Raw genomic sequence first — 24,147 nt, forward strand, 5'->3', positions numbered from 1 at the left:
AAAAACCAAATCTGTGAATAGTTATACCTCAGGACCACCAGTTTGACAGTCAGACAAAGGTCCAGTATATCAGCAGCAGTAAGAAGGAAATCTTGAAGTGGTGGACTATCACAGATACTCTCTACCTCACACACACTTTCACCATCCTCACTCCTTTCATCTGCTCCTCTGAGTCTCTCTGGGCTGCTCTTTGAAAACAAACCCTTCACTTTTCCACCCTGATCTGCTGCTTCGCCTGACACTGACATCCTGCGGGGTGATTTCTCCTTTGGTCGGCCACCTGCCCCATCTCCTCCAGCATGCTCTTGGCTAGGGGCAAGGACCAAAGCTGCAAGCTTCCAAGATATATGTGTGGCAAAGTGAACACACTCTGCTTGACTCAGAGCTGCTAAAACGCGATCCTTTGTGGCATTGGCTCCCGTTAGGGGATGACATCCCAGCTGCTCTCCCAGCCACAGGGCTTCCTCTTGGGCTGAGGGTAAGGGCCCCCATAGCCAACAGTCCATGACACTCGGTGGCAAATGAGGTGCACCGACCACTGCAGCCATTGAGCCTCCATCTGGACAAAATAAGTGTCCACTGCGTCGAGCATGAGGCTGCAGTTTGAACACATTTGATACAGAAATATTATAATAAGCAATAAATATTTTAAATAATTAATTGAATAAACACATATGTCAGAATAGTTTGACAAATACAATATATATTACTTTACATCGATTATCAGAAATCAAAGGGTACCAAAATGACTTACCTTTATTGTTGCTCCCAGGCTGGCTAAAGAAGGTACAGAAATTAGACTGAACCTTTCATACAGGTACTCATTAGAGGAGCTGCCTTTGAGCAAGGCAAATGGAATTAGGTATAATTCTCCCTCCAGAACTAACACAAGTTGTCTGTGTCTACCCACGGGTCCACTACTGTGCATCAGGCCCTGTATAGAGAGAGGTGGAGGGCAATCGTAACACACAGATTTGTGTGAAAAACCATAAAGAAGACAAATTCAAATCGTGAAATGAAATATAAGTCTTTCCTTGGAGACACACATACATACCCCTTCCATTGGCGCTATGAGCAAGTCATAAAGGGCCCGCAGAGGAGGTTTGCCAGTGTTACTTGGTCTGAAGAGGGGAGAAGATAAGCCGTCCTTTACTGGAGATACAGTGGTACTGTACAGACTCGTCATGCTCTGACAGCTTCTATTAGAGGCAGAAATACACAAGAAATGTAATACACTCCAACATATAGTTATCCTGTTTGAAAACAGCTATGAACCTATAATCATGATGATGTTATAGTCATGCAGCTCTATGAAGCTCTACTTAAGCACTGGTGATATTAACTGAATGGTAATGTTAGCTTGCTAACTTGCTCATCAGGATTTTGAGTAATGTGTTATAGTTTAACATTTCCTTTTTTGTCACAATGAACAGAAGTTTTGCAAATTCAAGTAACTATAAAAACATATTTGCAATGTTTTTGTTTCCCTTCAAGTTCCTATGCATACAGCTTCTTACAAGTTAAATGTATCTAATCCTATGAAGACCTTTGTATTATGACTGCAACTGCAATATTTTGTGCCCATATTTTGTATCATGATGATCTGTTTAGTTTCCAATTAGATCCGATTTTTCACTGCATGTTTCAAAATGTTTTAAATGTTTAAATTATTCGTTGTGTAGCAACACCTTGTAGAGTTTGTGTTATGTTTAAATGTAGTGGGGAAAAAAAGTTGTGAAAAATGGACTTCTCATAGTTGTAGATTTCTGTTTAAATACTGTATTATTGAGTTATTCTTGGTCATTTTGGACTTATGTCAGGTTCACTTCCTGTCGTTATCATTTGTCCCTTCTTAGTAATCGTCTGGGGTACTGACTTGATTCGAATTTGTCTTGCCTGTGTCCAGTTATCCAGCCAGCCTTCCCAATGTACAGTATACATGCACACCTCCTGTCCGTTAGTTCACACTTCATAGACTGTCCTGTTTTCTTTGGAGCCAAGTGATCCAGCAGTTTCTTGTGGTCCTTGTTTATGACCTTTTGCTATGATTCATGAACTTGGTTGTTCTTTACCTGTTTTATTTTCCCCATTGCCTGTCTATCATCTGTTTTGGAATTAAAATTAGAACTTTGGGCTTTTTCTTTTTCTTGTTTTGCATTTTGGTTAGCCACTAGTTAGCTTTTAGTTTGGCCAAATCTCTCAATGTAAGATAAATTGAAAAAAGCTTGTTGCTAATAATGTAGTAGAGGAGATGCAACTAGTACCAACTCACTATGCAGTGAAGTTAAGTAAAGTCAGAGCTAAACCTAAAGTAGCACCCTCTGGACATATAGCCAATATACTCTCGCAGTTTACAAGAACTCTGAGTCAAACCTGTTGAAGAGATTATTTCTGGACACCATGTGGAGATAGCCTGTAGGGTCTGTGGCAGAGATGAGTTTTTTGTTCAGGTCCTCAAACTGCTGCTCCAACAGATCTCCAGCTTCACTCTCTGTCTCACTACTTGAGAAGACTCTGCAAAATGGCAATAGAGACAGTGATACATAATTGTTCTATTATACAGCATTGTCTAAAGATTGCAACCAAAATGCTAGGTGCATGCATATATCTCTAACAGTGTCAACTCAAAAGCATAAGTATGGTCAAACATTCTGTTTACAAGCAGAAGCCAATCAAAAGAAGGCAGGCTTAAAAAGAGGGCGGTCTTAAAGGGAGAGAAGAAAGTAGTTTGTTTCAGACTGATGAATGAACTGACAATCTTAGGAAAATGTACAAAAGGAAGAAACAAGTAGTAATTAATTACTGGAGCAGTATGTGATAGAGCGATGACTTGGAATTAAAATAACTTTTTATGGAATCCTCTGGCTGTAGATTTTACACACTCAGGAAGGTAATAGCAGTTTCTGATACCTGGATACATGCTAAAGGGCAGTAAAGTGCTACTAGTGGTTTGGAAAACATTTTTATGCTGTGTATCTGCAAAAACTTGTCATGCTTAGATGAGTGGGACTCATAATAAACCACACACAAACAGCGTGAATCACACACACACACACACACACACACACACACACACACACACACACACACACACACACACACACACACACACACCAGAAGTAGTGAATCTGCTGGCTGCAGTGACTCCGCTGCAGTGGTTTTCACAGTAAGTTGAGATGCAGTTTGTATGGGGGAACATTTGCTGGCACAACACATGGTAGTGATTTACAAAGTCATCCAGCTATGCCAACCAAGGCCTGAGAGTTGTGGGCAGTATAATTGAGAACAGAGAAAACTGGCAGGAGAGAGCAGGAAAAAAGGAAGACAGACACAAAGCATGCGTCTTCTCTATCATGTTTTGCTCACTTTTGTTTAAATGAGAGAAGGTTCACCTACAATCTATTCCAAAAGTTTGTACAGAACTTCATGGAAATCTTGGATTGCCCGATTAACTCTAAGCCTCAAATGTCAAACACATGGTAAGCCTACAAAAAAAAGTCAATGTCTCCAAAGTCAGTCTGACTCTTTCTTTGTATAAAATGTAATTGGAGTCCATCAAGCTAATGTCAAGACAAATCATCCAAAGCCTCAAATATTAACCATGCTAGCCCCAGACAGAAAAGTCATATCTCTACAATAACTGAGATTTATCTTCTGTAGACAATGACATGTACCACATTACCATAGGGTGACTTAATAACAATGATCTTAAAAACAGTTCCACAGTTTAGCACACCAATGAAACAATTTTGACCAGATTAGAGGTTTTTCATTATTTTTTTTATGCCTGTGTTTTCTGGGCTGACAGTCTTTCTCTTGGATACTGCTAGACTCTGCCTGGAAGCCTATCCTTTCTTCAGATATGTAAAATGTACTATACACAGAGGGAAATACAGATTGAAAATGCATCTATAGTGATTAATAACATATTTACCATAGTTGTTAAGCTCAACACAACTGGTCAACCACGTAATTTTTCTTTGTATGTGTGCTAGTAGTCAGACAGGGATTTAAGACATGTCACAAAACTTTGAACATCAGCCTCGTGGAAAGGCTTAAACATATGCTCATGAGACCATGAAATATCTGCATTACGCTCCATTAACCTGTTTAATGGAATAAAGTTGTCACTGTCAGCTACAAAGTTATGTCAGCAGTATGAGGCATAAAGAAAATACTTCATTGAGTTAAAAGGTGCTGGTAACAATCATTCACTGGCATCTATCAAAGGTGGCACTACCTGTTATAATGACTATCCACTCCCAGAGCCTCTCTAGCATTGTGGATGTATTGCTCCAGAGAAAGGGAACCTCCAACAGCTCCTTCTCCACTTTGTGGGCTCCCACTACCATCCTTGAACTCAGACACCTCCAGTCCTGCTTCTCCAAGATACACCTCATTAAACTTCACGATACCTGTAACATTTCAGGAAAAACATAAGCAGGTTACAGCACTATGTGTGTGCCCATTTGTCAGCATGTGTGTGTGTGTGTGGCAGTATGTAGTGCAGACACTAAATGGTGCTTCCGTCGTTGTTTCTTAAGGGTCCCCTTAGAGGAAAAGCCATGCAGCCAAAGAGTGATCATCTTTGCAGTATAAATTTCCTCAAATGTCATATCTGATATATGTAGATATAAGTGACATTTCAGCCTGCAGGTAGCCCTGGAGGAAAGACTGCAAAAAGTGTTCACCCTTTGAAGAGAATTAGTGGTAAATGTCACCCTAGCATTACAAAGACCTTAAGGATGATCGTCTCAGTCAAGACCCTTTTTGGTTTTGTCTCACAGAACTTAAATGAATTCCCACTGAAGTCATGACAACATCACAACATCTCAGTATCCCATGCCACAGCAGTTATGACAACTCATAGTACAACACAGATAGTACAACTCTGTTTTTTTTATACCAAAGATACAATCCCTGCTTTTTTTTTAACATTTATACATGCTCTTATGCCTTCCCATCCCATTGGAATGGGTGTAGGACAGGTGGTAGAGTGTGTGTGATAATTATAAAAGCTGCATGCATGCAGTGCTTTAAGTAATCAATAAGCCTTGAAAAGTGCATATAGATCCAGTCCATTACAGACTACTGTAGTCATATTACTTAAATGTTATTGATGACTAAACTGAAAAGTTCTTCAGGCCCATGGAAATATGAATCCCTTTCTACAACAGCTGTGTTAAGACCAATTCCAAATGATTTTGCAAACCTGAATTTCATACTTCTCATTAAAGCATTACTTAATCATGATTATTGACTTAATTGGAAGTGGACACCAGTATCAGTACATTTATAATTATGCACCTATTAATCCCTTTAAAAATATGGGACTTTTTATTTACAACTATTTTAGAAAAAAAGCACAGAAATATCTGAACGTCTTTTCTCATCTCCAAAATCTCAGTAACGGAGGGACGGAACATGGTCCACTCTGACTCAGTGTCTCCAGCCTCACTTAGTGTGCTGTAAAAGTTCTGCTGGAGGTGGGAGTAGAAGATCTCACAGACCAGGGCCTCTGCCAGACACTCCCACTGCATCGTCACTACACATCTGGGGACATCAGGCCTGTCCAGCATCATCCCCATCACACGTGAGACCTGATCCAACTCAGTACCAAGTAGTGATCGCTTGAATGCTCTGATATTATCTTTACCCGAGTATCCAAGACATGTGGACAGAGGTCTGATAATATAATTACGAAATCAATCATGAACTTGCATACTAGAGCATCCTGTGTTAAGTGTACTAATGGACACCATTATACTCAAACCAGGTGTTCAGGACAGACCAGTCCTTGGGTTACATTGAGTAGGCCATTTCTTTCAATGTACTCCAGTATAACAGTGGAGTCCCCAGCAGATACAGGGACTCTAAGGAAGCCAGGCACACTGAACTGTTGGAAGGTGCAAGAAAGAAACAATCCTATCCCCTAAGGAAAACCTGAGCGTACAGGCACCAAGCGAGTATGCAAATATACCCATTTCTTCTCACCATCTATCACTGAGGGTAGCCTCATGCATCAGCTTAGGCTACTTGAATCACAAAGTGCAGAGGATTAGTAAGGAGGTAGTGAGGGTAACTATGAAGAGGATGAAGAGTGGAAAGGGTTAGAGGCAGGATGGAGTGGCTGGAGATGTGTGTCAGGCAGAAAGAAAAGGTTTATAGGAGGATAGTGAGGCCTGCTATAATGTATGGCTTGCAGACAGTAGCACTTACAAAAAGACATGGGGCAGAGGTCAAGCTGACAAAATTTAAGATGTTAAGATTTTAACTGGTAGTGACCAGGATGGACAACATTACAAATGAGTACATCAGAGAGACAGCTCAGGTTGAGCAGTTTGGAGAGAGGGAAGGTTGGAATGGTTGGACATGTGAAGAGGAGGAATAGTGGATATATTGGATAAATGACTTTGAAGATGGAGCTGCCAGGAAGACCACAGAGGTAGATCACTGGAGAGGTTTAATATTGTCACGTAAGAGGTCTGAGTATAGAAGATGATGGTAGGAATAGGGTGAGATGGAGATAGCTAAAGGGAGCAGCCTCAGGCTCCTTCCCAACCAGAAAAGTGATGTTCCATGTTCCTAAAGGCAACTTTGTCAGCCTACGACTCTGAATCTGAATGAAAAAAGCATCTTCAGTAATTTTATAAAACCGATCAGCTTAAGTTTGTGTAAGCGTGGCAGTGAACCTGTGCCTGGAGATATTAGCCAGCTGTACAGAAAGCCTTCTGCCAGAGAATAGTAGAGAACCATGGCCCTCTGACTGTTGACTGTTTCCAGGATGTGTTCTATGGTGACCGGGATGTAAGGGTCAGTGCTCGCTGCTTGCTGACTTCCTTTCTGGCGTTCCACTAGGAGATCAGCAAAGGCACGTGTGCGCCCTCGCTCAGCTATAGCTAGTGCCTCATCGTGCCGGCCTGAAAGAATAGGAACATGTGGAGCTGTGAGTTAAAAAGGAGCAGATCTGAAAGAGCAGACTCTTTATTCTGGTAGCATTGATAAAGAAATACAACTATCAGACATTAGGTGATAATTTGTGCCTTATTAACAGAGACCAATGTATAAGATGCAAAAATGAGAACAGCTAACATACAAAGTGATGTACAGTAATTTATGCCACAAAGAAACAACACAACAGGTCAAGAGGCCAGTTCTGTCACCTAAGCTGACGAGGACTCTCTGGAGAGCCTGGTACGAACTGGTTTGCAGATCAAACAGGGAGAGCTTGTAATCCATACTGTGCTGCATCTCATGACGAATTGCCTCAAATAGCATAGATGCTTTGTATAACTGGAACAAATAGCAAATAAACATACATTGCAATGAGTACCAATCCACAAATATACAAACCATCCATTGTTCCAGTGTTCAACTGGATTTAGACTGTGAAGACATTTTTATACTCTTCACACCTTTTAATGTGTCTCCATGGTTTGTTGTAAATCACCTGCATTTGTTATTCGTTAACAACTTTTGTATTTATTTTTTGTGTATTGTGTGATCTAAATGGCCAGGCTTTATTTCAAACCTGTTTGAGCATATAGGTACAGTGCTGGCCACTGGGTGGCAGTATATACGCACAGCAAGAGTTGGGAGTGTTTTGGCTCACTTTTAACCATGAAACGGAGAAGCAAAGTTATTATAATTGTGCATTTTCTAATAGCTAAAAAAATATTTTCAGTTTTTGCTTTCATTTTATTTACAGCATAGTTCTTTAAAACAGTTTTAAATGAAGATTATGTTATGATATGTTTAATGTTTGTCATTATGTTAGTTTTAATACATTCAGAACCTTACAATAACAATACAGCAAGAAAAACAAATGACACACAGTCACAGATTGTATTCATAGGTAGTCCTATATTCAAAACATCACACAGATATATTCCATTTTGATAGAATGCATTTAGTTATGTTATATTTATCAATTTTTAATAATAAATTTTTTAACCTGTTACTGTTACAGACAGTAACTCTCTTCTCTTTTCCTTGTTGCTTAACTTGCAGTTCTAGTTATAGAAAGAAACTAAGAAATGAACATTAAATTGTTTAAAAAATTGTCTTTAGTGTTAAATGACAAAATCTGATTTGGCACCATTACCATGAAGAACTGAAGGCGGTGTTAGTTTTAAATTATATTAACTGTCATGGTTCCTGGTTGCTGGCCCAAGGTTTTTGCGTTTTCAGAATGTTTTACGGTTTTCTTGTTTGGATTATCTTTCTATTATAGTTCAGTTCTCTTTCTCTTGGTCTTTAGGTTTATTTTGGGTTAAGATAAGACTTCTGTTTGAGTTCCATAAGCTTCTGTTTATGCTCTACTTTCCTAGTGCCTCTGAGTTTTATTTATTTTCCTAGTTAATGGTTTCTTGTTTAATTATGTTAATTCCCTTTCGTGTCCTAGTTTCATCTCTGTGTCTTGTTCTCAGTGTCTCCTGGAAGTCATTCTTCTCTCCCTCTTTAACGCTCTGTCTCTACAGTCGTGTCCCTGACAAAACCCTGACAGTTCTGTCAAGTTCATATATTTTAGTCTGGGTCTCAGTGTTTGTTACTTCCTGTTTCATTTAATAGTCCGTTGTCCCATGTGCATAATGTTTAGTTTTGCCTCCCCCTCCTCATTAGTCAGATTCAGTTCAGCTGCGTTCCCATGTGTCTCCATTTCCCCTAATCAACAGCCTGTGTATTAATTGTATGTCTCCCCTTGTCTTTAGTCATGTTCTCCCTCAAGCTGTGTGCTCTGTGCGGTCCATGGTCTGGGTTGTCTGAGTGATGAAATAACCAAATTATAATCAAAAATGTCACTCACATATTCTATTTTGATAGAATGCATTTAGTTAGGTAGCATTCTCTTACTTCTAGCTGAGTATTTATACAAAGGGTCATTTATTTACTTCTTTAACCCATTACTGTGTGTACTCACACTGTAACTCCCTCGCCCATTTTCCCTCTCTCCCTCAGATTTGTGTTATGTATTTTAAATTTCTTAAGTTCAGCAATAAAGCAGCCTTTTGAGTTTATGTCTTATCTTCAGAATCCCGTGTTTGTGTCCAAAACCTGCCTGCCGTACAGCAAACCTGACACTGACAGTCATTTAATATCTTTTAAAAGTTTATATAATAAAAACTATGCAAATTCGACAATAATACCAGGTATTAATAAGACATAGTAATGCAGTAGAGAAAATTATTATCTGTTATAGATCAAAACAGTCTTAAGCAGTATTCTACACTTCTACACTGGATTTCTCACTTATGCAAACAAAGCTGGGAAACAAAGAATAATGAGGAAAAACCAAAGCTCTCTGTTAGCCTGTTAGTTACTGTTAGGCATTAGTAAAACTTTTCTTTGAAGTGGCTCTAACGCTGGACTCTAACACTTGGTGAATAAACTCTCATATGATGTGAGAATGTAACTCAACTGTTTGTCTGAGGGAAAGCATGACTTTAAAAACACTCGTGGCTAACATTAGCTGGCATAATTTGGAGGCATAATGGCATAATGTGGAAGATATAATTGCACATTATTCTATGTATATTTATGAGTACGATATCCCTTTTTCTATTAAATAATCTAATAAAATCACCGGCTGTATCTTTAATTATTTATAGAACAAAAAGAGGGGTACACCCATTCACACTCACATTCACATATATGGCCAATTTAGAGTCACCAATCAATTTAATACATATGTCTTTGGGTTGTGGAAGGAAGCAAGTTCACCCAGAGAGAACCCACACGGGCACAAGGAAAACATGCAAACTCCACACAGAAAGGCACCAGCTACCTAGCAGGTTCAAACCAGTAACTTCATGCTGTGAGACAAGTAAGTTAATTTGTAAAATATGGTTCCTATTGCTCCCATATTGGTTTGAGTCTATAAAGACAGTATAGAAGGGTTTGCTTTATGGTTCATAAATTGTAATTGACAATTTGCTTTTTCAGTTGGATCTGCCCTGTGCTCATGGTGCCTATTTTCAGATGGCAAGGTAGAAAATGGTTCCTTGAGGTTTCACAAGATTTAACAATGTTTCTCTTAAATCTTAAATGCACACACACAAATTGCATCTTTGCAGTTGAGAACACATGCATAAATGCATACACATACACACCTGGTGCTGTGATTCCTCCAGGTTTCCACTGGCCCAAAGAGACAGGCCCAGGCGATGGCGTATCTTTGCTTCATCTTCTCTCCGACCTAACTGCTCTGCCAGACGCAGACCTAGGGAAACAGACAGCAGAAGAGATCAGACGCTAGTTCCAAGAGGCTGATACGAAAATCATCTCTTCCAAAGTCCTGGCACTTTGACGCTTGTGACAACTGTTGCTGTACTGAAGTGAATTCTTACTGACTCAGCCAGCAGCACTCACATTTGCCATTCCTTTTCTCCCACTGTTTCTTTTGTCTTTCTTCACCCTTGTTTTTTTATGCAGCTGATTCAAATTCAATTCAAAAGTCTTGAAACCTTCTCCTTCATCTCAGATATGTTTCATCTACTCCTGCTGCGAAGGCGCAGGCACTCATAGCAAGTTGTATTTAGTTCTCATTAGGCTCTCAGATTGTGCAGAAGCTCATCAAATATCAAGTTTTCTTCACGCTTCTCTGCCTGTTTGTCTCTGTCTGGGCCAGTGATGGTCTGTGTGAGTATTGGTTGGGAAAGTTAATTGGAGACACACAAGTGATTTTTTTTTTTTACTCTGTCCTAACCTCAACTCTGAGCTGAAATTCTTTTTGCTTGTCGAGCTAATGATCAATTAAAATCCAGAGGATCTGTGAGCCAAGTGACAAAGCATGACTCTGTCTTAGAGGCTCGATGAAGCCTGGATGAGTTCATAAATTAACCCAGTCACTCATTTTAAGATCCATTACAATTAGACTGTATTTTAATTTTATCAGCCTTTTAATGTGCGCATGTCTTTTTAATAGGAAAGAGATCAAAATGGGATTATTTTCAACAAGGTTGATGAGACACAAATATGTGTTCCAAAGAGAAGTCTAGTTAGAGATGTAGTTAAATCAAACAGGATTATCGACAACAACCTGCCTGAAGGAAACCACACTCCAGGGTACACAGCTGAGCACTGATCCTGTATTAGCCTGTGTCAGACTCATAAATACCTTTCATGCTTCTTGAGGATTTCAAAAACACCTCGCAATGTTCTCAGTCTTAAACAACTCCGACTTTAAAGAAGATACTCACACGTAGATCAAAGTATGTGCTAAGAGCCAGAGCCTCCCTACATGGTCTCTGTACGACTGCAGGGGGAAAATGGTGACTAAGTTTTTGCTCGCTTTTCATCACAAGTTTGTGGATACATGTCAAAAATGTATAGTGCTTTTGAACACAGTGGAAAAGTTTAGATCAAGAATTCCTATCCTGCTGCTTTTGATTCAGATGTTGGTATCAAACAGTATGCTATATAACTGTTTCTTGTTGTTCTCAAAGCTTTGAAATTTAGTCTAGTGAACAGTGTTTCTGCACAAAAATTTCTCAATTGTTTTCTGTTCCTGGACACAAATGTTGAATGCTGGCATTATTTGGACTTTTGAGTTATGTTTTCACTTGCTGCTGGTTAGGTTAGGAAGCAAAACTACATATTTTTTTTGCTTGGTGGTAGACAGACTTGGTTAGGTTTAAGTAAGATTACGTGGATTAGCATTAGAGAAAAGAAAATTAATTGGTCAGGTTTAAACAATAGTCACACTTAGTTAAGGCCAGATAATAAAACCCCTGGCTTGGGCCTTTTTGTGTCCCGTTTATCAAACTATTAATAAGCACTTCAGCACTCACAATCATGTATTTATAATGTACTTAATATAAGATGGCAGTAAGAAAAAATTTCTATCTTTCGGTTTGTGGCTTTCCTCGCAGTTTCTGGTTGTAACCCACAAAAAAGACAGACCTAGTCCCTAATGAACACAGACAGCAACAATCATTAATACCCACACATTAACAAAAGTAAGTACTTGTTCATAAACATACCTCATTCAAGCATAAAAAAGAGATTAACCAGTGTTGTGTCTACATATATGAGAAAAAAAAAGCCGTTGCTGCAAAACACACACAGTTAGTTCCAGTTTCATTAGTTGAATATATGAAAAAGTAAAATATAGCACAGTTTGACAGACATAAAATATTAATTTTGCATCAACAAGGTGATTCCCAAAGAGCTAATAGCCAAAAACCTGGTATGTTTTAGCATGGTGTCCAGTGTGTGTTAAAAACTTTTGAGAAAACTGGACCTCGATGAACTATTGCTTTCGTAGGTCCTTCATTCCGGCAGCTGACTGTACAATGCTCACACAAGATAAATACCTGCTAAAATATATATGTGTATATTATCACTCTAACTGCAGTTTAATAGATAAAATAAAAAAATCTCTGTGACATCTCTTCTAGTGTATTTTACTGTATATGGCAACCAGTTGTACATGGTACAAATCACTCTTGTATAGTATCTTGGCTTTAAAAAAAAAATTATTCTCATTGATTTTTCTGTTCCACTTTTTTCATCTATTCTTCCCGACCCTTTGCTTAACACACCAAGGGAGTTTCCCAAGTCTGGGATATAGGAAGTCTATCTTTGGTAGGATGCTAACTATCTAACTAGTTACCTAACTAGTTAGATAGTTAGCTAACTAACACCACCTGGGTCTGGGTGCAGTTCCCCCCTCCAGGGGCAAGGGTACCTAGACCCGGTTTGTAGAGTACGCTTGGGGAGTGTGATCGTGTGTACAACGTCTCTTTATGTCTGTCTCCACGTTGGTTGAGTGTGGAGTAAGTGCATATGAGAGCATGAGGGTGGGAATGGATGTTTGTATCTGTGTGTGCCCGTATGTCTGTGTCTATATGTCAGGTTGGGTATCAGACGCCACCTCTCTGGGGACATCTCAGGCCCTCCAAGGTTTGGAGGCCTTTCTCCCCCCACCACTTCCCCTGCCAGTGGCAGGTGTCGGTGCGTTGGTGGTTCTTTGTGTCTGGGGATGGGCGTACACACCGGCTCACTCCTTGGCGGCCGCTTATCGGGGCCTGGAGCCTGGGGCTCGCTCAGGCCACTTCAGAGGTGGGGTGCCCCCGGCCTCTCGGCCTGGGGCTCGGTCACTCAGGCACAGCTGGCTGCCGGCGGAGCTCACGGGCGCGTCACTGCAACTCCCCCTGGCTTCTGCTCAGTGGCTGCTGAGTGAGCCCTCATCTGGGACTCTCCTCAGCTCTTACTGGGACAGTGGCGCGGCTGCCCCTCTGTTGGTCTTCCTTGGTCTCTTGTGTTCTGGGGGGCCTCTGGATGTCTGGAGTTTTGATCTCCTCCATACCTGCTTCATACCCTGGAGGACTCCCCACACTCCCTAGCAGATCGTTACATGGAGAAACCTTTGGAATGCAAGCATGCTGATCCACACAGGTATGCACACAGGTGTACACACGGGTATTCACAGACGCGGACTACAGCTTTCTTGACTGCTGCCTCAAAGCACATTGTGCGCTGTCTATCTTGCGTGCTGCACAATATCGTTTATTATTTAGTATCTACTGATATCTACTGCTAGCTAGTTTATTGTGATGGTGCTGTTTTTTTTATTATGTTGCTCTTTGTTGTTTGCTTTCTCTTCTGTTTTTTTTCTCCATACAGGTGATCCAGGTGTTTTGTTTGTTTTTTTTGTTTTTTTTTCTTTCTTCCCCCCCTTCTCACCGTCTCTTCTCCCCTTTGGTTTTCTTTCTCTCCCTCTCTTTCTTTCATTCTTTCTCCCTGTCCTATCCCCCAGTCATGTCTGTCCCGTTTGTAGCAACTGAAAATAAAATAAATTCATAATTATAATAAAGGTCAATCAAATGGACCAATATGGCAAGGCCATGATGATCCACTTGGAAAAATAAATCCGCTTGGCATCTTTCTTGGCCTTAAGACAACAATTCTGATGGCTAAAGATCCAAACGGGACACAAAAAAAAAGAAAAAAAAAAGGATGCTAACTATCAAGAGGCAATTCTTAAGGAAGGGAAATATGGAAAAAACTATCTCAAATTAGACAAGAACTGGACTGAAAATCAGTGTCAATTGGTCTGATAATAATAATAATGATCCCAATAATTCTGTCTCCTTAAAATATACACCCAAGACCACAAAAGATGGTTACACAGACCCCACAAATTTCCTTTAAATTAAAGTTTTACAACTCTGTAAAGACTACTGTTAGTATTAATGGAATATGTTAAACCCTATGATTGTAACTAGTTTTATCACTACCCTGCCTATCTAGCAAAGCAACAGAGCAATTAATCAATTAAGATTTGTCATCCACCAGAAAAGTGGGTAACTTAATTGGACTGAGCATTGGGGGCTGTGTCCATAGGCAGCAATTTTCGTGCTCCCAGGACCTATTTTCTTTATAATACCTATGACGTTTAGTAGTGACAGCTCTCTAAGTGTCCTCAGTGCATCACGTTTCAGTTAAAAAGTAGTTTTGGACAAATACCACACTTATCAATGTTACTTCTATATATTACCAACCAATGAAAATCACACCATCAGCCATTGTGGGAACACTAGAGAGTTATTTCTGAAAATCACGACCACCATTTTTATGATCTCAAATGTACGAAGGAGTATTAGGGCCACATTAAGAAAAATAAAAAATTATTGATCATTTTGAGAATAAAGTTGAAATTTCCGGCTCGGGTTGACCGGGTCCTTCCCACGCGTTGACCTCTTGAACGGCATGGGGGACGCCTCCCTCGCCCATGCGGTCAAGGGACGCTGGTGGGGCCTGCTCCACCTGCTTATGGTGTTCACTTTATGCTTTAAAAATCAAATATAGAAACCAATGGCTTACTTCACACTGTCCAAGAGGTCTTACACGGTCTGTTATTTACATGCAGTGCTGTGATATTTCCCCCTTAATTTTAAGCAGTTGTGCTTATTTAATCTGATAGAAAAGAGCAACTTGGGGTTACTGAAGACTTATTTTAGGTTATGTTGAAATCAACTATCATTTGCACATTTACACCTATTTCTAGTGGCCTCTAAACATATACAAGAGTGAAAGCATGTGCATTAAAGTGAGTGGAAAAAAAAGTGGGAAGCATAGGCGTTTCTGACTGACTGTGAGGACTAGGCCCTTAGAGTTATTTACATACAGAGTTATCTCTGCTCTCTATTTTAATTCATTTTCATTAATATTATTTTATATCTCTTAATAGAGGCAGTGCAACATCCAATAAAAGTTAAAATGTTAAACTATTTGAACATCAAACAAGCAATACTTGTCTGAAGTTATACTGTTATAAATAATACTTCTGGAAGCAAGAAAAATGGTATAATGGAGATATAATGACACTGATTGCTTGGGACAGCTGTGAATCAAAGCTGCCATGCCTCTATACCCAGTATCTTTGGATCCCAGGGGTTTGTTCTTTTTAAACTTTCATACATAAACACAGCAACTGCAATATCATCATGCTCACTATTAATTGTTGTAGCTAATGTCTTACCCTCCTGTAGATACATTACAGCCTGCGCGTAGTTTTGCAGTGCATGATGTGTCCTCCCCAGGCTTCCATAGGCCATAGTCTTTGCTATCAGGTCATTGGTCTGTGCTGCAACACTCAGGTGTTGCTCCTGGAAGACTACTGCCCGTTCGTACTTCCCTAGAGCTTCGTAGGTCAGTCCCAAGTTGCCATAGGCTCGACCCTGGCCCCTGACACATCCAGTCTGTTCTGCTATATCCAAAGCCCTTTGGTGCCACTACAGCAGGAAAAATTAGGTTGCTTAGAGGAGAGACTTGACAACTGATAAATTCTGTTTTCCCTGTTAATCAGTATAATTAAAGACATTTCATAACAAGGGGGGTTATCCTCTGCACATACAATGATGAATGTGATACAGACCTGTAGAGCTGTCTCGTTGTCTGCCATCAACTGATAGACACCTCCAAGTGCATTGCTTGCCTCTGCCTCCAGGGATTTATCCTGATAGTTCAAACAGAGTTTACCTCATTCTATGGGCATTATGTGTTTTTAATATATACCCCCCCTCCCCATATTAATTATCATATTCAGCAGGGCAAAACAAAATATGAAACAGAAACAAGAACATTTTGCTGGTGAAAACCTACCCCTGCTATGCGTGCAATGTTAAGCTGGTGCTCCAGACAAGAGAGGGCCTGCTCATAGTTGCCCAGCTGGCTATGTAAGGTGCCCAGCTCTCCATAAGCCTGAGCCTTACCTTCTCCTTCACCACCTAGCTCATGAGCTACTACCAACCTCTTCTCAAAACACACCAGTGCTTGCTGGAGACTACCCATGGACCTGAAGTAGGAGAGGGAGGAGAACAAAAAGGGGAGGAAAAAGACCTGGTATGATAATGCATTTTTTTCTGCACTTTGCTTGTTCTTGAAAGCAGGCCTCCTGTTTTTGTTGTTTCTGCAACATTTAAAGAAAAGAAGACAAACTGGTCCATATTAACAAAACATTTTTCTCTTTATATCTACTCAGAGAAAAACTCAGAGAAAGAAAGTCTACGAAGGTTTGTTATAAATCTGTACTCTACATTACCATTTCATTCACACTCCAGACAGCAGGAGCAACAGCTGGATAAAGTAAACCCAACGGTAAGCCTTGTTCTTCTGTCAGTGAGCATTACTTATGTTGTATCATATGAGAGTTGCCCACCGTGGGATATGTGTCTGAAAAAAGGCTTTTTGCTTTTAATACGCTGCAGAGTTCTGACTGTATTTATTCTTATTATGACTCTAATTAAAATGTGTATAAAATGCTTGTGGCAAGAAATGCTCATTTAAAACTCTTGCATGAATGCTATTCTGTATTAGAAAGGTGTATCCTAACTAATAGGATAGAACATAAATGAACACAACGTACATTTTTACGCTGATGTAAACAGAAGTCTGCAGCACTGTAGGTTTGAATTTATTTCTACATTTAGTGGGAAATCCAGGGAGACTTCAAAACCCTGAAAAATTTCCTAATTTTATTTATCCTCTTACTAGAGTTAGCTGAGAAGGAAAGAAGGAAGAGAAGCAGTTGGTCTATGGAGAATCATTTTAAAATTTAAATGCAAATTTTATTTATTTCAGTAATAGAAACAAAAAAAACAAAAAAACAAGACAGGAAATTATAAAATTAAGTTCTGAAATGAATTGATAGTGATATTTAAATTAAACACACTATAGATTTTTTCAGCCTTGCTCATTTCAAATGAATTTGGCCAATTAGGATTTATGGGTCATGGCAGACTTAGACTCTCCACCTCCTCATGAGCCCCCTCATACAACACTGTGTATCAGGACAGCAAGTGCAATCTCCTTGTACGTTTCTAGAAACAGAATTTTTATTTAAATCACACATAATGCTTTTTTATTTCTGAATGGAACAGTGCAAGCATCAGTAACAGGAAGATACAGCAAGAAAAGAAGAGCTGGTTTGGAGGTGGTTTGCAAAGTGGCTTGCAGATGCACAGTACCCTAATAGTGTGCCCTGTATTAAATTTATCAAATGCATGTATAGAAGGGTATCGTCTGAGCCATAACCTCTTGTGGTTTAACTTTGAACTAAAACTGTTCTCAATTTGATTTTAGTTTCACCTACCTGTGCGCATTGCCAAGTCCTCTGTAGGCTTTCTCTTGGTCCTGGACATGATTGAGACTCTGACCCACTGCCAGATACTTCTCATAATACTGTATAGCCTCCTCATAATCTCCCAAAACATCATAGCAGTCTGCCAGGTTCCCATAGGCCCTGCCTCTGTCTAGCATGCTCTCAGCTCCACTTAGCTGCTGCAGCATGGCCAGCTGCTGCTCAAAATAACCAATAGCTTCCTCAAACAATCCCATGTTTATCTTGGTGATGCCCATGTTTCCATGGACCTGTGCCTCCAAACGGGCATCCCTGAGCCCCTGTGCCAGGCCCAGCTGGGTCTCATAACACTGGAAAGTTGTAGCATAGTCTCCCAAGGCCATATGAACAGCTGCTAGGTGGCCAAGAGCACGGCACTCCCCCTGCTGATCACCTAGATCCTTTCGGATGGTCAACTCCTGGCTGTGGAACGACAAGGCCGTATCCAGCTGGCGGAGAAGCCTAGGTGGGAAAAAGTGCAAGAACACTGAATTAAGATGAATCAAGGGAACTAGAGCAAGTCACACATTAGTTATAGCCAACACCCGGTGTCCTTTGTATAGTATGATATTTCATGTGGTTTATTATTTTTAGAGCCAGTCTGTTGCAAAGGATGGATGCTTATATGTTACTTCTCTTTGTTTATAACTTAATAATAAGTTAATACTAAAAGATATGCTTTATTGAAAGATACAGTTTAAATTAATAATTAGTTTTCCAGCTGTGCCCAGTATGCAAAAAGGTACAGTTTTTGGGAAGGACAGAGGAAACTATTGTGGATAAAAGATTTCTTGGAGTACCAAGCTTAAATGGACCAACTCTGGGAAAACTGAGGTTTTAATTAGTAAGCTGCACCTTGAACTGTAAGTTTAAATTAACTACTATTCATAGGAATTTGTGGAAAGCACAGAACACTTCTATTAACTGCTGAGAATTGGCACAGAATCTCTTGTCAGTTGGCTGAGACTTTTTAAACTCACATGTTTTTGGAAACAGGCTTTTTCTTTGTAACTCCAAAGTAAATAGCAGGCATTACAAAGAAAATGGTCTACAAGCAAGTGGCTTTATAAAGGTAAATAAATACATTCTCAAACCGATGTCCCTTTTGCCTCCATAAACTCAGCTGAGCTTTCCCCAATATATTAATTATTCATATTTGATTATAGTTTAGCCCATATGGAAAAGAAATAGTAAAAACTTATATGTGATTACTCATGAAAGTGGCCACTTTCTCATTACTTTCATACATTGTTTTAGTAAGTATCCAAAACATACAAGTTTCATTATATAATTTTTCAAGGGATCTTATATCCGTTTTCACTCTTATATGCTTTTCATACAAGTTTCACACAAGACAGATACAAACTTTATAAGATTTATATATATCTTTTCCATATGGGAGCAGATAAAATGATCATAACACAACAATATTTAACATCATTTGAAAAGTACATAGTAATAATATTGTGCAGATTTTTGTTTCTTTTATGTAAGCATTAATTAGCAGCTAAATTTCTGCTTTTGTGAAGCACAATCTCTGCAGCTTGATCTGGTAAGTTAATATTTTAGCTCTACAAACTTTCGACTGCCTCCAATAAACAGGAATGGCTATATTACTAAACTTAGGTTTTAAAACAATACAACACATTCATTTGTTCATTTTTTACATGCACTGTTTGTGGTTAAAACACTGGTTAACCAGTTTATCACCTGTGAACTGAACCAAGTGCTGAATAGGCGTCAGCCTCCATCTTCTGATCGTTGACCTTCTGAGCCAAGGTTAATTGCTGCTGGTAGAACTTCACAGCTCCTGGAAAATCACCCCGGCACACGCACACATCACCGAGATTCCCAAAGGCCCTGAAAACTGCCTGCTGACAAATATAATCACACAGATACTGATTAACAACCTCTTTTTGTGCAAAAGACAGAATTTCAAGGTTTATGAAATGAAAACATAATTAACAGGTGACCTGTGTGTTGTCCAGGGCTTGTGCTAAAGAAAGCAGATATCTCTGACATTCCTCTGCTTTGTTGTACTCCCCCAGTGCTTTGTGGGCCAGACCAAGGTTGCAGTAGGCTTTTGCCTGTGCTAATTTGTCCTGGAGATCCTTAGCCAGGGCCAAATCCTGTTCATAATACCTGGAAAATTTAAAACTTTTGTTTTTTATCGTGCATCTTGTTTCGATGTAATATAAAAGCACAAATCCTTAAAATGAGAAATTAAAGTCTCATTAACATCCATCCATCCATCCGTCCATCCACTTTCTGCTGCTGGACCTGGTTGCGGGGGTTGTAGCCTAAAAAGAGAAGCCCAGACCTCTCTCTCCCCAGCTACCTCCTCCAGCTCATCTGAGGAACATGGGAGCTTTCCAGGCTAGTCAAGAGATGTAGCCCCAGGGCCTTCTCCTGGTAAGACATGCCTGAAAACCTTGGCCAGGAAGCATCCTGAAGGCATTCAAGTCAGATGCCCAAATCTCCTCAGCTGGCTCCTTTCGATGTGGAGGAGTAGTGGATGGATGGATGAATGTATGTATGGAAAACACAACACATGTTTTTCGACATAAGGCCAACGGGGTCATTTTCATTATATGAAGTTCAGTTTTGTAAGATTTATTTAGTCTCTGACCTGACAGCATCTCTGTACTGTCCAAGACAGTAGTGAGCATAACCCAGGTTATGGCAAACTTTGCCTTCTGCTTCGAGGTCCTGCAAACCTGGCGCCAAAACCAGGTACTGTTGGTAGTAGGGCAAGGCCTGAGCATATTCACCTCTCCAGCTGTGAAAGTTACCCAAGTTTGCTGCAAAAGAAAATAACGGTGAGCAATATTTTTCATGTTTCATTTAACTCAACTCAAGTGCATTTATCTCTTGACAGGTTTACCTAAGGCTCTTGCTTCACTTTGAGTGTCTCGCATCTCTCGTGCAATGGTCAGGTGGTGCAGGTAGTGCTGGAGAGCTCGGTCGTGAGCACCCAGCGCTTGGTAGGCCACAGCAAGGTTACCGTGCGTGGATGCCTGAGATGGACGATCGTTCACCTGATAACACAAAGACACATCGTGATTCTGCTTTCCACACAATCGTCCACATGTTTTTTGAAAAGGGTCATAAAATTTACCTCCAGAGAGATTTGCAGCTCTTGTCTGTGGTACTGGACTGCTTGGTCGTACATGCCAAGCGCATGGTAGGCATTGCCCATGTTGCCATAGGCCCTCCCCTGGGCAGCGTAATCACAAAGTTCTTGGACGAAGGACAGGTGGGCTTTGTGGAACTTTAGCGCAGTGTCATACTCTCCCTTCATCTGGTGTATGATGCCTGTGATAGGAGATGAGAGGAGGCAAAAACACAAACTTTTGAACTAACAAGGAAACCATTAAGATGCAGGTAAACTCCAAGTTTAATCTCTTTTAGCATACAACATTTGAACGTTCTTGTGATCGGTCATGTTCTCAACTTTAGTCACAACACTAATCCTAACCATATGTTTTAGCAAGTGGCATGGACAAAAACATTTCAATAGGACAAACAAAGTCTATGCAAAGCGCCCAGGTAATACATCTAATCTAGGAAGTCTTGTAGCATGCCAACTACAAGCTGTATCAGGTAATGCTCGTATTAAAATAAAGCTAGTTCATTTCAATTTCTGGCCTCTGGCTGGCAAGTCCATCCTAATGATTGATTTTCCAAGAATTATCTTAATTTTATGTTTCTAACTTGTTTCATTTAAAACAGCACAATACCTAGCCCCATCATTTAAACTCCTCCAAATGTCCATTTCAAGAGGAATGGACTTTGTATACAAAAATGGTCACCACGGCAAAAAGCTGTAATGTTGAAGTGGTCAGACAACTCTTTGATAATTCCAGTTCCAATAAAATCAATATTTAGGTGTGTTAGTTAAAATGATTATTTCCTTTGTCACCAAACCACAAAGACTGGAGGCAACGTTTTTTTAAGAAGAACAAAAATTACATATTCTGAAAGCATACAGTTATTGTTGATCACCCACATCTCGGAGGATCAAGGTCATAAAACCCAGAAAAATCTTCCATGGACATAGGGGAATTTTAAAGTCCAGGCTCAAGGAAGTCAGACAAGTGAAGTTTAAATCCTCAGTTTTGTGATTTTTTTGGTCTCCAAGTCTCAAGTCTCCACAGCTCTGTAGAATGGTTTATCCAGCGCTGTTTGGATTTGTAGGATTCATCAAACAGCAATTACTGCACATGTAGGGAGCATGATGAACAGAGTAAATTCCCAAAATGACATTAGGAGTTATAAATATGCAGCATCTGTATGGTGGTGAATATAAATGCCCACATGGTTTCTTGAACTGTAAAAAATCCTTTTTGAGCAGAGTGGTGAATAATTAAAAAGCTACAGTGGGAAATTCAACAAATCTAATAATATCTGCTGCTGTGTCTCTTCAAACTTTAGTATAACATATGCAGAAATCAGTCTCTCTGTCCAGGGAAAAAGAACTGGGAAAACTTAAGTCCCAGTCGCCTTCCCAACTTCTTCTGTCATGATGTGTCTTTGCTGTCAACAACCCAGTTTATGGAGCCAGAACAGACAAAAGTTGTGAGAGAGAATAGTTAAGGAAGAAACTTGGGGCACAAGAGAGGAGAATGAAAATTTACATTTTATGCTAGTTATTTCCTGTACTCCAAAATATAGTACTTGTCACCCTCCTGCATTTAACTGACAACTGTGCACACTGGTTATTTGCAATTTAAAATGTACCTACTTTGCTTTTTTCTTCATTTTCTGTGATACACTCTGCTACAGTGCTGGATACTCAAACTGTGGATATGGCCACATATTGCAAATAATGAGATCAGTGTATCTATAACTAATTCTTTTGAGCCATGTTTTGAACAGTTTTTTTCTATTCTGCATGATATAAGAGTGAAAATCCAGGCTCTCTGGTTGGAATCACAGCCAAAGAGCCTGGATCATACAGAATCCCTGCCCACTTGCTGTTCATGTTTTTATTTATGAGGAGCAGCCAGTCAAAAGAACGTTGGCTAAAAAGGAGGTGCAAGGGAACTGAAATGGCTTGTTTTACACAATGGGTGAACTTGGGGTTGCACTAAAGCCCAGTATAAGATTCATAATGGTAATTTTGTAAACATGGAATTAGGGATGGGTATCGAAAACCGGTTCTTGTTGAGAACCGGTTCCCACCGTTTCAATTCCTTGGAATTGTTTGTCATTTTTGCAAACGATTCCCTTATCAATTCCAGTCGCCCCAAATGATGTCACCACGTTGCGGAGCGTCATTAACCTGGCAGGAAACATGGCGGCTCAAACGCTCAAAAGTTTGGTTATACTTTACGAGAACGGATGACAACAGGGCAACTTGCAATACTTGCAAAGTAGATATTTCATTTAAGGGAGGAAACACCACGAATATGCAAAAGCATTTGCTCACAAGACACGCGATGACCTTAAATAAATGTTGTGTTTTTAATTCCGCTAATAAAAACAAATGAGCAGAGTAGAAAATGAGCACATGAGTTCCTCTGTAAGACTTTATTCCAAACATTGCACAAATCTAAATCTTACCATATTTCATTGGCATATTTTTGCTTTGGCATATAAAAACCATGCACATTGTACATTGAGCTCTACCTTCATCAGTAAAGTCCTGCTTAAAGTTGAATGCAGACGTGAAACCTACAATTGCTCACAATGAAAGTCAATGCAATGACTTTTCCTTGAATGATTTATGTTATTCTTTCCATCACAGCAAACACATTTCAATCAAGATTCAAAACAAAAGACACACACACATAGAACAGCTGTAATCTTCCCTCTTAATGCTATATAGTGTGATTTATATGCAGGGGTGCGCACCAGATAAGAAGTTGCAACGCGCATTTGCGTACATATAAAAGGCACTGTTTTTGTCCGCTAGAGTGGGATGTTCACGGCATATTCTGCACCACATCTCTATGCGTTCATCATTTGTTTGAAGCCAGCTCACCTCCTGCAACCACTTTTCTGAGAATACGCGCTTCTTTTGTGGTTTGGACTCCTTTGGACATTTCTTTGGAGGTGGAAGAACACCAGAGTAATTGCTTAAAGGAGCTTGCTTCTTCGACATCTTTAAGAGTTCTAAACAAATGTCTGTCCTCCTCCAGAAAATCTTATGTACGCAAACATGCGTTGCAACTTCTTATCTGGTGCACGTCTTTTATTTTGACAGCGAATGTGCACCTGCGGACCACTTATATGCACCCCTGTTTAAATGTATGCCAAAAGCCTGATTGTAAGGAGATTGAAAGAAAAAAATTATAATTATGCCTGCCCTATAGTGGCATATTAATACAAAGTAGAATAACACCCCCCCCCCCCTAGAAGTAAGGTTACATTCAAAGTGAAAGCTGGCTGTTAACATTTCCATTACAGCCCAAATCTGACAATTTTTCTTCTTCTTTTTTTAAACAATTGGTCTTTGAAGAGGTTCACAAGTAAACTCCCCATGTTCTTATAATATATGTTGTGTTATAGTCTCTATTTTG

The 24,147-nt window shown here is 39.8% G+C and overlaps 1 protein-coding gene across 3 annotated transcripts in view; it reads right to left on the minus strand.

The window, feature by feature from the left end:
* Positions 1 to 24,147, minus strand: part of ttc28 (tetratricopeptide repeat domain 28) — a 148,917-nt gene that overhangs the window by 10,774 nt on the left and 113,996 nt on the right. For all 3 annotated transcript variants that reach the window (XM_005720030.1, XM_005720029.1, XM_005720032.1), the window contains 17 exons: positions 20,742 to 20,938; positions 20,508 to 20,661; positions 20,253 to 20,424; positions 19,597 to 19,765; positions 19,334 to 19,494; positions 17,597 to 18,085; positions 16,108 to 16,300; positions 15,881 to 15,961; positions 15,485 to 15,737; positions 10,110 to 10,219; positions 7,164 to 7,293; positions 6,693 to 6,920; positions 4,241 to 4,415; positions 2,374 to 2,514; positions 1,055 to 1,199; positions 755 to 934; positions 28 to 596 (listed from right to left, as the gene is read on the minus strand). In XM_005720030.1, coding sequence (XP_005720087.1) covers positions 28 to 596; positions 755 to 934; positions 1,055 to 1,199; positions 2,374 to 2,514; positions 4,241 to 4,415; positions 6,693 to 6,920; positions 7,164 to 7,293; positions 10,110 to 10,219; positions 15,485 to 15,737; positions 15,881 to 15,961; positions 16,108 to 16,300; positions 17,597 to 18,085; positions 19,334 to 19,494; positions 19,597 to 19,765; positions 20,253 to 20,424; positions 20,508 to 20,661; positions 20,742 to 20,938 — 3,547 coding nt within the window. The remainder of the gene's footprint in view (positions 1 to 27; positions 597 to 754; positions 935 to 1,054; positions 1,200 to 2,373; positions 2,515 to 4,240; positions 4,416 to 6,692; positions 6,921 to 7,163; positions 7,294 to 10,109; positions 10,220 to 15,484; positions 15,738 to 15,880; positions 15,962 to 16,107; positions 16,301 to 17,596; positions 18,086 to 19,333; positions 19,495 to 19,596; positions 19,766 to 20,252; positions 20,425 to 20,507; positions 20,662 to 20,741; positions 20,939 to 24,147) is intronic.

Source organism: Pundamilia nyererei, unplaced genomic scaffold, assembly GCF_000239375.1.
Source record: "Pundamilia nyererei isolate P.nyererei 1_Seehausen unplaced genomic scaffold, PunNye1.0 scaffold00002, whole genome shotgun sequence".
Taxonomy (NCBI): domain Eukaryota; kingdom Metazoa; phylum Chordata; class Actinopteri; order Cichliformes; family Cichlidae; genus Pundamilia; species Pundamilia nyererei.